This window comes from Musca vetustissima, unplaced genomic scaffold, assembly GCF_032173495.1.
Source record: "Musca vetustissima isolate MV318-11 ecotype Yass unplaced genomic scaffold, APGP_CSIRO_Mvet_v1 utg153984, whole genome shotgun sequence".
Lineage (NCBI taxonomy): Eukaryota > Metazoa > Arthropoda > Insecta > Diptera > Muscidae > Musca > Musca vetustissima.
In genome coordinates, this window is record NW_026879064.1 from 1 (window position 1) to 16,983 (window position 16,983).

General features: G+C 36.6%; 1 protein-coding gene across 1 annotated transcript; it reads right to left on the minus strand.

Moving 5' to 3' along the window:
* Positions 1 to 17: 17 nt before the first annotated feature.
* On the minus strand, positions 18 to 2,501 carry LOC133323870 (pickpocket protein 28-like; the record flags this gene model as incomplete). The annotated part of the gene is made up of 6 exons (XM_061532770.1): positions 2,356 to 2,501; positions 2,092 to 2,292; positions 1,909 to 2,032; positions 1,707 to 1,850; positions 294 to 333; positions 18 to 227 (listed from the first exon to the last, which is right to left on the minus strand). Coding segments are annotated over exons 1-6 (865 nt in total), but the record flags the coding sequence as incomplete, so codon positions are not given.
* Between the last annotated feature and the right edge of the window lie 14,482 nt (positions 2,502 to 16,983).

Consider the following 16,983-nt stretch of genomic DNA (forward strand, 5'->3'; position numbering starts at 1 on the left):
ACGGCGATTTATCGAACGTATCGCCGGTGAGGATTGGCTAATTTGGGCATCGATACGAAAACTGGTTGTGGCGCCCAATGGTACAATAACACCTGTTTCACCGACCAGGGGTCTATTAATGGGAGTGCCAAGATTTACTTTGAATCCGGCACTATTACTTGTCGAGCAGTAGTATTCATCAACTTCGGCATTTAGGATGACAGAAACGCCCATGGCGATGCCGGTACCTAGGAAAGAGAGGAGGGATAAGGTGTTCTAAAAATGTATTGGATTGTGGATGTGAGAGAACTTACCCAATGTTGGCCGTGGATAGTATTTAGGGGGTAAATTTGCCTGATAACCCATTTCAGGATTCCAATCAACCGGTACAACATCAGGACCAGTTTTAAGGCCGTCCAGGGTGCGAAAGCTGGAATATTAGGTTTAAATTTAAATAAAAATATATTTTAGGGTAGATTTTTCAGGTGGATTTTTGAAAAATATTTTTTCAGGGTATAACCCAAGGCGTGGATTTTTTAAAAATATTTTTCAGGGTATAAGCCAAGGCGTGGATTTTTTAAAAATATTTTTCAGGGTATAACCCAAGGCGTGGATTTTTTTAAACATATTTTTCAGGGTATAACCCAAGGCTTGGATTTTTTAAAAATATTTTTCAGGGTATAACCCAAGGCGTGGATTTTTTAAAAATATTTTTCAGGGTATAACCCAAGGCGTGGATTTTTTAAAAATATTTTTCAGGGTATAACCCAAGGCGTGGATTTTTTAAAAATATTTTTCAGGGTATAACCCTAGGCGGGAATTTTTTTAAAAATATTTTTCAGGGTATAACCCTAGGCGGGAATTTTTTTAAAAATATTTTTCAGGGTATAACCCAAGGCGTGGATTTTTTAAAAATATTTTTCAGGGTATAACCCAAGGCGTGGATTTTTTAAAAATATTTTTTCAGGGTATAACCCAAGGCGTGGATTTTTTAAGAAATATTTTTTCAGGGTATAACCCAAGGCGTGGATTTTTTAAAAATATTTTTCAGGGTATAACCCAAGGCGTGGATTTTTTAAAAATATTTTTCAGGGTATAACCCAAGGCGTGGATTTTTTAAAAATATTTTTCAGGGTATAACCCAAGACGTGGATTTTTTAAAAATATTTTTCAGGGTATAACCCAAGGCGTGGATTTTTTGAAGATATTTTTTCAGGGTATAATCCAAGGCGTGGATCGTTTAAACATATTTTTCAGGGTATAACCCAAGGCGTGGATTTTTTGAAGATATTTTTTCAGGGTATAATCCAAGGCGTGGATCGTTTAAACATATTTTTCAGGGTATAACCCAAGGCGTGGATTTTTTGAAGATATTTTTTCAGGGTATAATCCAAGGCGTGGATCGTTTAAACATATTTTTCAGGGTATAACCCAAGGCGTGGATTTTTTAAAAATATTTTTCAGGGTATAACCCAAGGCGTGGATTTTTTAAACATATTTTTCAGGGTATAACCCAAGGCGTGGATTTTTTAAAAATATTTTTCAGGGTATAACCCAAGGCGTGGATTTTTTAAACATATTTTTTTCAGGTTATAACCCAAGGCGTGGATTTTTTAAAAATTATTTTTTAGGGTATAACCCAAGGCGCGGATTTTTTTAAACATATTTTTTTCAGGGTATTACCCAAGGCGCGGATTTTTTTAAACATATTTTTTTACCTACTTTGCTTTATATAAAAAATTGGGATGCAATGTGTTGAAGGCACAGCAGAGACCCTCATCGGTTACAACTTCACGAAACAGCTCACTGCAATTGTAGGCCACGGAACCGATTATACAGGCAATCATCATACGAGAGCAGGGTTGCGAATGCTGAAACGAAGAGCTTCACTTCAATACCTGCCGTTTCATGATCCTCCCCTATACTTACGGCAATAATAAATTTCGCCAGCTCCAAATCATTATTTTTAAATTCCTTCAAATTAGCCTTTTTACTATCATAGGCAATTTCCGAATAACATAAATACTGGAGGAGAGCATCTTCCTTGGAACCTCTGGCAAAAAATCGGAAAATTAATAACCCTCTTTTTTTCTAAAAACACAATCCCCTTACTTGGTGTAATTAACCACCTTCGAATACATGACCTGATTCATGTTACACAAAACCAAGGCGGGTAGTGGTAGCTTCTCTATCGATGTCGGCTGTGGACTTATGCCAATCATTACTGGGGTACTATCCCATTTGGCATAGATGTTGACGGTCAGATGCACCACCGCAATGAAGCACAACACAAAGGCACTAAAGAAAAATAATCTTGGGGAAATATTTCTAATTGAAAGGAGATCTGCGATTTTTTTCTAATTTTCCTGTACTTACTTTTCCCAATTTGTCAGAGAGCTGTCGGCCAAATACTTGAGGCCATGTAGGGTGGTCTCTTGCAGATATTTCTTTAAATTTCCCAGACAATAGATTTCCAATTGTTTTCTCCGTTTTAGTTTTCTTCGTTGAGTTGGATAGGCCATGTTTTCAAGGTTCGATGGTTCAAAGGTAACTGAGTCCATATGCTTCAATGGAAAATAAATTGCTTTTTTTTTTGACAGGGTGGAGGGGAGTGGGTTTTCTTTGGTAAATGACCGAAGTTAATGATCTTTTCATTTGTTACGTTAATTACATTTTTAATTAAGCAATTAATTAATTAAAATTTAGGTTCGTTTTGAGAATATGCATAGAATCACTTTCTTAGTCGATTTATGCATGTCCGCCAGTCGATTTACGTATGTCCGGACGTCCATGTATTTTTGTGAACAAAGTACAGGTCGCATTTATAATGCGATTTGGATGAAATTTGGCATAGGTCACTTATTTGACCCAAGGACGAACCCTATTGAAATTGAGAACAATCAGTTCAGATTTCGATATAGCTTCCATATATATTTTCGTCCGATTTAAGGTAAATGGGGCCCCAAAGTCCCTATATATCACTCGATTTGCATGAAATTTGGCAGAGCGTAATGAATTAGGTCTAGAATGATGTGTGTTAAGTTTCCTGAAAATCGGTTCAGATTTCGATATAGCTCCTATATATATTTTCGACCGATTTAAGGTAAATGATGTTCCAAAGTCCCTTAATATCTGCCGATTTGCACGAAATTTGGCACAGAGTAATGAATTAGGTCTAGAATGATATGTGTTAAGTTTCCTGAAAATCGGTTCATATTTCGATATAGCTCCCATATATATTTTCGTCCGATTTTACGCAAATGGTGCACCAAAGTCCCTATATATCCTTCGATTTGCACGAAATTTGGCAGAGCGTAATGAATCAGGCCTAGACTGATGTGTGTTATGTTTCGTGAAAATCGGTTCAGATTTAGATATAGCTCCTATATATATTTTCGTGCGATTTAAGGGAAATGGTGCACCAAAGTACCTATATATATTTCGATTTGCACGAAATTTGGCAGAGCGTAATGAATCAGGCCTAGACTGATGTGTGTTAAGTTTCGTGAAAATCGGTTCAGATTTAGATATAGCTCCCATATATATTTTCGTCCGATTTAATGTAAATGGGGCACCAAAGTCCCTACATATCTTTCGATTTGCACGAAATTTGGCACAGTGTAATGAATGAGGCCTAGAATGATATGTGTCAAGTTTCGAGAAAATCGGTTCAGATTTAGATATAGCTCCCATATATATTTTCGTCCGATTTAAGGTAAATGATGTTCCAAAGTCCCTATATATCTTTCGATTTGCACGAAATTTGGCAGAGCGTAATGAATTAAGCCTAGAATAATGTGTGCTAAGTTTCGTGAAAATCGGTTCAGATTTAGATATAGCTCTCATATATATTTTCGTCCGATTTAACGTAAATGGTCCACCAAAGTCTCTATATATCTCTCGATTTGCACGAAATTTGGCATAGGGTAATGAATTATGCCTAGAATGATGTGTGTTAAATTTCGTGAAAATCGGTTCAGATTTAGCTATAGCTCCCATATATATTTTCATCCGATTTAAGGTAAATGGTGCACCAAAGTCCCTTAATATCTTTCGATTTGCACGAAATTTGGCACAGCGTAATGAATTAGGTCCAGAATGATGTGTGTTAAGTTTCCTGATAATCGGTTCGGATTTAGATATAGCTCCCATATATATTTTCGTCCGATTTATGGTAAATGGTGTACCAAAATCCCTTAATATCTTTCGATTTGCACGAAATTTGGCACAATGTAATGAATTAGGCCTAGAATAATGTGTGCTAAGTTTCGTGAAAATCGGTTCAGATTTAGATATGGCTTCTATATCTGACCCAAAATGACCCAGAATTTAGTATCGATGCAGAATGACATGTTTATGGATCCAATTTCATTTTACTGGTCCTTTAAAAATGCCACGTCTGTTAGGATTCATCTGTTGAATATACCCAAAGTGGTGAAGGGTATGATATAGTCGTCCGCGTCCGACTTTACTAATTTCCTTACTGGTTAAAGCCTGAATTTATAGCCTAAAGATTTTTAAAAAAATTTTACTCCTAAGGTTTGCTGTTAGAAAAAAATATATTTATGTATGTGTGTGTGCATGTTTACATTTTCTATTAGATTTGAATTAAACTGAAAGAAAACTACATTTCACGTCTGCTAGGTTGCCGGGGGGGTTCTGTCAGTGCCACCACGACATAATGTAATTTTGATCGATAAACTTTTCGGGGTTTTTCACCAACAATTTGTTGCAATTGTTTGCTTGAATGGATGGCATTGGAGGCGCAGGGGGGCTGGGAGATGGAAATGTAAACACTGTTGTGTGCATCACTTGACAGCTTACCTAGGAGACAGAAGAATCCGTTCGCCCTCCTCACTACCAAAAAAACACACTCACACACATCCACAACCAGAATTTGGCAGAACGACGAACAAACTTTGTTTGGGATAAAAGCCCGCCTTTGCATTACTAGAGGTGCTTGTGATTGTAGGTATGTATGGGAGTGTATGGGAGTGTGTGTGTGTGGGTGCGTATGTGTGTTTGTGCAGTGCATAGTTGAAGGCTAAAGTCTTAATGCCTTGCCTGCTGTTCCGACTGCTGTTCGTGATGTTGTTGGCTGTTGTTGTTCGTTGCCTGCTGGTGGTTTTGTCGTTGTCATGCCTTGCCAATCCTTTCCTTGAGTTCGAAATATGGGGGTGGGGTACGGTGCGGTGTGTTGTGTTGTGGTTCGCTTCACCACTCAGTTTCGTTTATTGTTAAAACAAACTTTGTCTAGCATTGATATCTTCAATCCATAATAAAAGAAGGAAGACAACTTGTATGGCATTGGCGGCGGAGAAGGCAAAGAATGTGATATGCACTTACTCACGTACGCACAGCCACACACGCACACTCTGACATACATACTGACAAAATTTTAACCTATTTATCTAATAAATATAAGAGCCTGGGGGTGATATGAGACAGGTTGAGAAGATTCGAAGTAAAATTATAAATAAAAATCAGGGATAATCGGGGTTTTTTAATACAGGCACTAGGTGGCGTATGACTACTGACGTTATGTATACGCAACAGATCGTACTGGCGTATTCCTAAGTTCATTAGTCATACGCCACCTAGTCGTTGGCTTAAAAAACTCCGCCTAGGACTTAAGTTATTTATTTGGAGATCTTTCTGAGTCTATGTCACATTTGTTGCGGATTTTCTCATATCTTTCCAAAAGAGTTATAAGACAGACAGGATACCATTTGGTACACCATTTACATAAAATCGGACGAAAATATATATGGGAGCTATATCGAAATCTGAACCGAATTTCAGGAAACTTAACCCACATCATTCAAGACCTAATTCAGTACGCTGTGCCAAATTTCGTGCAAATCGAAAGATATATAGGGACTTTGGTCCACTATTTACCTTAAATCGGACGAAAATATATATGGGAGCTATATCTAAATCATTACGCTATGCCAAATTTCGTGCAAATCGAAATATATATACGGACTTTGGTACACCATTTACATAAAATCGGACGAAAATATATATGGGAGCTATATCTAAATCTAGACAGATTTTCAGGAAACTTAACACACATCATTCTAGGCCTAATTCATTACGCTTTGCCAAATTTCGTGCAAATCGAAAGGTATATAGGGTCGTTGGTACACTATATACCTTAAATCGGATGAAAATATATATGGGAGCTATATCTAAATCTCGACCGATTTTCAGGAAACTTAACACACTTCATTCTAGGCCTAATTCAGTACGCTATGCCAAATTTCGTGCAAATCGAAAGGTATATAGGGTCTTTGGTACACCATTTACATTAAATCGGACGAAAATATATATGGGAGCTATATCCAAAACTGGACCGATTTTCAGGAAACTTAACACACATCATTCTAGACCTAATTCATTACGCTATGCCAAATTTCGTGCAAATCGAATGATATATAGGGACTTTAGTACACCATTAACACTAAATCGGATGAAAATATATATGGGAGCTATATCTAAATCTGAACCGATTTTCTGGAAACTTAACACACATCATTCTAGACCTAATTCAGTACGCTGGGCCAAATTTCGTGCAAATCGAATGATATATAGGGTCATTGGTACACCATTTACATAAAATCGGACGAAAATATATATGGGAGCTATATCTAAATCTGAACCGATTTTTCGTTCGTCCTTGGGCCAATTAAGTGACCTGTGCCAAATTTCAACCAAATCGGATCATAAATGCGACCTGTACTTTGTTAACAAAAATACATGGACGGACGGACGGACGGACGGACATGCATAAATCGAGTCAGAAAGTGATTCTATGCATATTCTCAAAGGAACCATGGGTCAATCTCGATTATTTTTGCCTGTTACAAACATATGCACAAAGACATAATACCCTGTACCACAGTGTGGTGAAGGGTATAATCAGGGCTATTCGTTTTTTTGTTTTAATCCAGGTGCTAGGTGGCGTATGACTAATGACGTTATGTATACGTTGGGAACATACGTGCGTATACTTTACACCAATAGTCATACGACACCCTATTGCCAAACTAAATTTTCAGAAAGACTTAAATTGTAAATTTTGAGATCTTTTAGAGGAGATAAAAGAAAATTCCAAAGACTATTTGTTAGGGACTGCCTCATACATTTCCTCAACTCTTTTCTTTCTCTCCTTTCAATTGGGTCTCCACTTTCAACACACACACACACAGTTTGCCATCCATCGACACACAATCTCAGTTTCTCTATTCAGCAGGAGGTTCCTTGTGTTGCCTTGCTTTCGCCAAGATGAATATCAAGTTTTGAGTAGACCTCACCAGGCTGCCTGTGAGCCACAACGATGACGACAACTGCGACGAACTATTGTAACAGCTGTAGCAACTGTAGCTGTATCATCATGACCAGCGATAACATGAATGTTCACATTGTTGTTGTTCGTCCGTTCAGACAATAACAATTCTTCATAAATTAAAGGCCAGAACTTGCCAAGGCACTTCTTGTCTATGACCAACCACCATCGCATGGAGCATACTTAATTAGTTGGAAATTTATGATTACAGCTATTATTAGAGGCTAGAAGAAGGACTAGGAGGAGGAGGAGGAAGACAACAATTCAAAATCCTTTTGGTCTTCACAACAAAAAATGGGTTTTGAAGGTCTGAATATAGAGGCCACAAATATTTTTTTAATGTCTAAAAATAGGCCTGGATTTTTTTTAAAAATATTTCGTCAGGTTATAACCAGTAAGGAAAGTAGTAAAGTCGGACTGGGCCAACTATATGATACCCTTCACCACTTTGGTTATATGCTACATATGTATCCTAACAGACGACGCGTTTTTTGTTATATATCTATATCTGAACCGATTTCAGGGAAACTTGTCAGAGACTAATTATATTACTTTAGTACGTTATATCAATCGGCCCTAGCTATGGATCTTTTCACGAAGCTTAATTCAGTACCCTGTACCGAAATTCGAGCAAATCGAAAGATATATGGGACTTTGGTGCACCAATTACATAAAATCCGACGAAAATATATATGAGAGCTATATCTAAAACTGAACCGATTTTCACGAAACTTAGCACACGCCATTCAAGCCTTAATTCAGTACGCTTTGACAAATTTCGTGCAAGTCGAATGATTTTCAGAGACTTTGGTGCACCATTTACCTTAAATCGGACGAACATATATATGGGAGCTATATCTAAATCTGAACCAATTTTCACGAAACTTGGCACACATAATTTTAGACCTAATTCATTACGCTGTGCCCAATTTCGCGCACATCGAAAGATATATAGGGCCTTTGGTGTCTCATTTACCTTAAATCGGACGAATATATATATATGGAAACTATATATAAATCTGAACCGATTTTCTCGAAACTTAACACATATCATTTTAGACCTAATTCATTACGCTATGCCAAATTTCGTGCAAATCTAAGGATACATAGGGTGCACTATTTACCTTATATCGGACGAAAATATATATGGGAGCTATATCTAAATCTGAAACGATTTTCACGAAACTTAGCACACATCATTCTGGACCTAGTTCAGTACGCTACGCCAAATTTCGTGCAAATCGAAGGATATTAGGGACTTGGGTGCACTATTTACCTTAAATCGGACGGAAATTTATATGGGAGTTATATATAAATCTGGACCGATTTTCATGAAACTTAGCACACATCATTCTAGACCTAATTCATTACGCTGAGCCAAATTTCGTGCAAATCGAGAGATATATAAAGACTTTGGTGCACCATTTATCTTAAATCGGACGAAAATATATATGGGAGCTATATCTATATCTGGACCGATTTTCTCGAAACTTAACACACATCATTTTAGACCTAATTCATTACGCTGTGCCAAATTTTGTGCAAATCGAGAGATATATAGGGACTTTGGTACACCACTTACCTTAAATCGGACGAAAATATATATGGGAGCTATCTCCAAATCTGAACCGATTTTTCCCAATTTCAATAGGGTTCGTCTTTGGGCCAAATGTATGAGCTGTACCATATTTGTTTGTGTAACCCCAAGAGATTATAACGCCGCGAAATATTAAGTATACCGATCGTCATATCTCGACTAGCTGAGTCGATCTAGACATGTGTGTCCGTCCGTCCATTATAATTTGTAAACACGATACAGGTCACAGTTATGGACCAATCTTCACGAAATTTTGCGTGTAGGATGGGTTCTGCCCAATGAAGAACCCTATTGTTTTTGGTAAAGATCGGTTAATATTTAGGGGACGAAATTTGGCTTGAAGGTGGTCAATGAATAATCATGTCTGTTTTGATAAAGATTGGTCATTATTTAGCAGGTTAAATGGACCCCGACTTTTGTGTGAAAAATTACATAATGTTTATTCTATAGCGTATATATTTTCTCCTGAAGGATATAGATCCGAGAAGTTGATACTATTTCCAAGAGGAGTGGTTGGCCTTTAAATTCATACCAATTATTAGTAATATTCGTAAAATGTGTCAGTGTAAGGATGGGGTGCTGTCTAAAACGAAAAATAGTCCAGGCTCGTAATAAACATCCGCAGAAAGTTAGAGTTCCGTGGTAGTTGTGTAGGGTATCGTATAGTTGGCCCCGTCCGACTATACTGCTCCGCTCACTGGCTTTTAAATACTTAGCATTGCCTAAAAATAGGCGTGGGTTTAAATAGGCCCTGAAAAAATATTTTTAAACAATCCAGGCCTTGAAAATATATTTTTAAAAAATCAACGCTTTGAAAAAATATTTAAAAAAAATCCTCGCTTTGAAAAAATAATTTTAAAAAATCCAAGCTTTGAAAAAATAATTTTAAAAAATCCCCGCCTACTTTTTGGTCTTGAATTTTTTTTAAATACACCCCTTGGAAAATTTTTAACAAAAAATCCAGGCTTTGAAAAAATATTTAAAAAAAATCCAGGCTTTAAAAAAATATCTTTAAAAGTCCTTGCCTTGAAAAACTATTTTTAAAAAAATCCACGCCTATTTTAATGTATTGAAATAAAAAATCCTTTTTATGAAATCCACGATTTTTATGCTCTACAAAATATTTTTTAAAAATTCACGCCTATTTTTATTCTTTGTAAACCAGTAAACCTTGAATATTCCTCTGTTCTTTGTTATTGTCCAGGGTGTCGTATCATTAATTTCCTATGATTATTACTTATACGCCTTAAAGTATGCAATTATCTTTTGGCTGGGTATTAGGCAATAAATTCGAGTGTGTGTGTGTAAACTCTGGGGAAATTTGGATGGGGGGAATATTACCTTCAAGCCAATCAAATACAAACTAATATTAATCATCCAACCAGGCAGCAACAAAATTTCGCAAATTATGCACAAAATATTGACCACAAACGGCCAGTTGAACAGCTGGCAAATTGGCATTGGAATATTAAATTAACTATCTCCGAACATTTTGGAATTGCAACAATTCCAATTCCAATGCAAATGTCTTTCGCATGGCCTGAAGGCATTTTTGGCAATGCTTCGCATGACTCAAATGTCATTTGAATATTTTAAAATAACTGTGTGTGCCATATGTGTGTGTGTGTTTCGGTGTGGGGTGGGGTGGCTCTGATATTATATATAGAAAATAATATTAGTAAATATTTGAAAATTTAATTAGCAAATTTAATTGGAAATAATAATATGGGACACTTAGCGAATGTGTTTGTTGGAAAAATAATTTTGAAATTTTATTTGGATTTTGAATTATTTGGATTTTGAATTTGAATTTCTTATAACCGCATGTTACGTATAAGAAATATTTTCCCATTAAAACATTCATACGCCCCCATAGACCTCCTTTCTGTTAAGGAAATCAAATCAAATACTTTGTTAATAATTGGAGGGCGTATGATTACCAACCACACTCATACGCCACCCTGCTGAAGACCGCACAAAATTTATTACAACTTCAAATATGAAGCCAGCAATCAAAAATTCCAATTAGTGGCAAACAATGGGAATTTATTGATTTAGTCGTCCAACGGTCCATGGCATTTGGCATAACCATAAAATTAAATTGCAAAATACAAACACCAATACAAACCAACACACACATACGCTTAATACACACACACTCTCACTTCTGTTTCAAACGGAAGATGAGGTGATGCTGAAAATTTATGAAGTGCTGTTATTAGTGTTGGTACCGGATTTTTTCACGCTTGAGTCCACATCGCTCACCCTCTCCAACCCCCACCCACCCATCACACACACACACACTTCAATCTCTAAAGCAACATTATATATCATTGGTCCACCACACTCTTCGCTATTTGTTATTGTTGTTGATGTTCTTCTTCTTCTTCTTCATCTGGTTCTGCTTGTTTTTGATACATCACCTGACTATAAATCACTTTGTCAATAGTGTAAAAATTCAAGCGCAGTTTTGATATGGGTTGCAGTAGTAGTATTTGTATGGGTGTATCTGTGTGTGTGCGGAATGTGTTCGAAATCAGTTGACCGGAAAGTTCAATAAAAACCCATACACATCGTGGTGGTGGTGTTAATAAAGACCATAAATAGTATTTGTAGATTGTTCTGACACTCGGCGTGACAGGGTACACCAGATGACAGGTAGATTTAGATGGAGGATACATGGATTTTTATTGCTTGTGAACGAATAAAAAAAAAAGTTCAACAAAAAAGTTATAAAGGGATGATTTCCACTATATATGGGAGCCATATCTAAATCTGAACCGGATTTTCACGAAACTTAGCACACATCATTCTAGACTCAATTCAGTACGCTATGCCAAAATTCGTGTAAATCGAAAGATTTCGAGGAACTTTGGTGCACCATTTACCAAAAATCGGGCGAAACTATATAGGGGAGCTATATCTAAATCTGAACCGGATTTTCACGAAATTTCACACACATCATTCTACACCTAATTCAGTACGATATGCCAAAATTCGTGTAAATCGAAAGATTTTGAGGAACTTTGGTGCACTATTTACCAAAAATCGGCCGAAAATATATATGGGAGCTATATCTAAATCTGAACCGATTTTCGCGAAATTTCACACACATCATTCTAGACTCAATTCAGAACGCTATGCCAAATTTCGTGTAAATCGAAAGATTTTGAGGGACTTTGGTGCGCCATTTACCAAAAATCGGACGAAAATATATATGGGAGCTATATCTAAATCTGAACGGATTTTCAGGAAAATTAACACACATCATTCTAGGCCTAATTCATTACGTTGTGCCAAATTTCGTGCAAATCAAAAGATATTAAATGACTTTGATACACCATTTACCTAAAATCGGGCGAAACTATATATGGGAGCTATATCTAAATCTGAACCGATTTTCGCGAAATTTCACACACATCATTCTAGACTCAATTCAGTACGATATGTCAAAATTCGTGTAAATCGAAAGATTTTCAGGAACTTTGGTGCACCATTTACCTAAAATCGGTCGAGACTATATATGAGAGCTATATCTAAATCTGAACGGATTTTCAGGAAAATTAACACACATCATTCTAGGCCTAATTCATTACGCTGTGCCAAATTTCGTGCAAATCGAGTGATATATAGGGACTTTGGTGGACCATTTACATTAAATCGGACGAAAATAAAAATGGGAGCTATATCTAAAACTGAACCGATTTTCACGAAACTTAACACACATCATTCAAGGCCTAATTCATTACGTTGTGCCAAATTTCGTGCAAATCGAAAGATTTTCAGGGACTTTAGTGCACCATTTACCTGAAATCGGTCGAAACTATATATGGGAGCTATATCTAAATCTGAACAGATTTTCACGAAACTTAGCACACATCATTCTAGACTCAATTCAGTACCCTATGCCAAATTTCGTGCAAATCGAAAGATATATAGGGACTTTGGTACACTATTTACCTAAAATCGGACGAAAATATATATGGGAGCTATATCTAAATCTGAACCGGATTTTCACAAAACTTAGCACACATCATTCTAGACTAAATTCAGGACGCTATGCCAAAATTCGTGTAAATCGAAAGATTTCGAGGGACTTTAGTGCACCATTTACCTGAAATCGGTCGAAACTATATATGGGAGCTATATCTAAATCTGAACCGATTTTCACGAAACTTAGCACACATCATTCCAGACTTAATTCAGTACGCTATGCCAAAATTCGTGCAAATCGAATGACTTTCAGGGACTTTAGTGCACCATTTACCTGAAATCGGTCGAAACTATATATGGGAGCTATATCTAAATCTGAACAGATTTTCACGAAACTTAGAGCACATCATTCTACACTTAATTCAGTATTCTATACAAAATTTCGTGCAAATCGAAGAACATATAGGGTCTTCCGTGCACCATTTACATTAAATCGGACGAAAATATATATGGGAGCTATATCTAAATCTGAACCGATTTTCACGAAACTTAGCACACATTGATTCTACACTTAATTCAGAACGCTATTCCAAAATTCGTGCAAATCGATAGATTTTCAGGGACTTTGGTACACTATTTACCTAAAATCGGTCGAGACTATATATGAGAGCTATATCTAAATCTGAACCGATTTACACGAAACTTAGCACATATCATTCTCGGCTTAATTCAGTACGCTATGCCAAAATTCGTGCAAATCGAATGATTTGCAGGGACTAAAGTCCGTAAATCGGACAAAAATATATATGGGAGCTATATCTAAATCTGAACCGACTTTTCCCAATTTCGGTAGGATTCGTCCTTAAGCCAAATAAATGAGCTGTACCAAATTTCAGCCAAATCGGATTAGAAATGCGACCTGTACTTTGTTTACAATTTAACATCAACAGAAGGTCGGACGGACATGCACAAATCGACTTAGAAAGTGATTCTATCCATATTCTCAAAAGGAACCATGGGTATATCTCGATTATTTTTGTCTGTTACAAACATATGCACAAAGACATAATACCCTGTAACACAGTGTGGTGAAGGGTATAATTAAGATTTCGGTTGACTTCAACTTCTCGGGTCTATGTCCATCTGGAGTACGCCATAGAATACAAATTTTGTAATTTTTCATACAAAATACAGGGTCCATTTGACCGGCTAAATATTGACCGATCTTAATGAGAACAGTCCTGCTTATTCTTTGGCCCGATCCCCTTCTCTATGTAAAAATTCGCGATGTTCGGAGCATAATTGCGGCCTCTAGAGCGACCAAAAAAACGGACAAAAATTAAGTATTTGATCCATTTCATCCCCTAAATATTAACCGACCTTTTCCCAAAACAATAGGGGTCTTCATTGGCCAGAACCCATCGTACATGCAAAATATCGTGAATATTGGTCCATAACTGTGGCCTGTATCGTGTTTACAAAATATAATGGACAGACGGACGGACAGACACACATGTCTACATCGACTCAGCTAGTCGAGATATGACGATCGGTATACTTAAAGGTGGGTCTAGGACTTATATTTCGCGGCGTTACAAACTCTTGGGGCTGCACAAAGCTATAATACCCTGTCAACATAGTTGTGTAGGGCCAGCGATTAGCCCTGATCTTTAATTTTACATCGAAAAGTTCCATTTTTAGTTTGTTAACGACTTGCCTGAAATTTTTTTAAACCTAACAAAATCCTGAATATTTGAAAATATTTTTTTTAAGAACTGGATGTTCCAGAAGGATATTCCCCATCTTCGAATTTGAACTAAATTTGGAAGAAATAATAAGATGGGCAAAGTTTGGATGAAATCTAAATTTTCTGAAACGGAATTGGTCCAAAGAAACATGGGGTCTAGAACCAATATTTCGATGAGGCACATTTTCACCGTGTAAAGTGTATACAACCTCATTAGCCATAAGGCTCAGGGTATAATTATCCTTTAAAAATTTCTGAAATTTGTATTATGGTTTACATAATCCGTTTTTACGCATGTCGGTATAGGTCCACTTTTTGGTATGTTCCCTATATTTTTATTTCTAGTACCTGTCAGCATGTATCTATGGTGGAGGGTATCCAAAGTTCAGCCGGCCGAACTTAACGCTTTTTCACTTCTTCAAGGTATAAAATCAGTCTCTTCCATTAGTTGTATTTCTGTTTAATTCTTTATTGTTCCCAGTATTTGTTTGTTGGTAAGACTTCCCAGTATTTTCCCCTTTATTCTAATTTTATAAATCATCACAAACCACCAAAAAAACATTTAAAGAAGCCCTTCCCTTGCGCCCTGCGAATAAATGAAACATCCCCCTCATCAAATGCCCTTCATTGTGAATGCCAAAGCGATAGAATTCCGTTCGGATTTCGAATTGAAAGAAAGGAAAAATAGCAATGCTTGGCGGATGACAACGATAAGCTGTGTTCTGCTGTTCTATTCGGTTGTGTTCGGCTATGTTTGTATGTAATTATGTGGCCTTAAGGTATGTTGGTTCGATGGTTGGTTGTTCGGTACAACCGCAAGGGTTAAGCATGCTAAAATATGCATTAGTGTAAATATTAGCAAACAGGTTCGGATACCCTGTCGTTCCGCCAGTGACACAGTCAATGAATAGCGTTGACTATGTCACTGGTGTAACGGGGCTTATTTTTGTAAATTGTTGTTGTATTTGTTGTTGTACAAATGCATTAGAGAAAAATATAGTTCAAATGGTTTACCGATGAATGAGTGGGAGAATGCGGTATAAAGGTGATTATGTGCTGGGTGTTGAGGAGTATGGGGAGGGAAATTGTGTGTCATATTAAAAGAGTATCATTTTATTGATTTGTAATTGTGTTGTTGTTCTTTTTTTGTTGTTGTTGTTGTATACAATTTACCTGAGCGGGAGCTGAGGTCAAATAGGTCAAATAAAATTGTAATTGCATGCTGGTAATTAGTTGAAAGTGAAAGTGAAGGTGGGGTAACTTTTTTTTAAATAATTATCTAAATTGAAATTAAAATAAAAAAACGTTTGGGGGTACATCAGGTTAGGATTAACAATGTAGAAATTAAAAGAAACCAGTAAGGAAAGTAGTAAAGTCGAACGGGGCCGACTATATGATACCCTTCAACACTTTGGGTACACACAAGAGATGCTCATATGTACAATATTATGTAGATCCTATTCTTTGGAGTACCACTTGTATGAAACCGAAATTAATCTGGTGCTCCTTTAACATAAAATCGGACGAAAATATATATGGGAGCTATATCTAAATCTGAACCGATTTTCACTAAACATGGCACATATCATTCTAGACTCAATTCAGTACGCTATGCAAAATTTCGTCCAAATCGAAAGATATATAGGGACTTGCGTACACCATTTACATAAAATCAGACGAAAATATATATATGGGAGCTATATCTAAATCTGAACCGATTTACACGAAATTTTACGCACATCATTCTAGACTCAGTTCAGTACGCTATGCCAAATTTCGTGCAAATCGAAAGATATATAGGGACTTTGGTACCCAATTTACCTTAAATCGGACGAAGATATATATGGGAGCTATATCAAAATCTGAACCGATTTTCACGAAACGTTGCACACATCATTCTAGACCTAATTCATTACGCTGTGCCAAATTTCATGCAAATCGGAATATATATAGGGTCTTTCGTACACCATGTGGGACTTTGGTGCACCATTTAACTTAAATCGGACGAACATATATATGGGAGCTATATTTAAATCTTAACCGATTTTCAAGAAATTTTACGCACATCATTCTAGACTCAGTTCAGTACGCTATGTCAAATTTCATGCAAATCGGAAGATATATAGGGACTTTGGTGAACCATTTACTTTAAATCGGTCGAAAATATATATGGGAGCTATATCTAAATCTGAACCAGATTTTCACGAAACTTAGCACACATCATTCTAGACTTAATTCAGTACGCTATGCCAAATTTCGTGCAAATCGAAGGATATATAGGGACTTTGGTGCACCATTTTCTTTAAATCGGACGAATATATATATGGGAGCTATATCTAAATCTGAACCGATTTTCACGAAATTTTACGCACATCATTC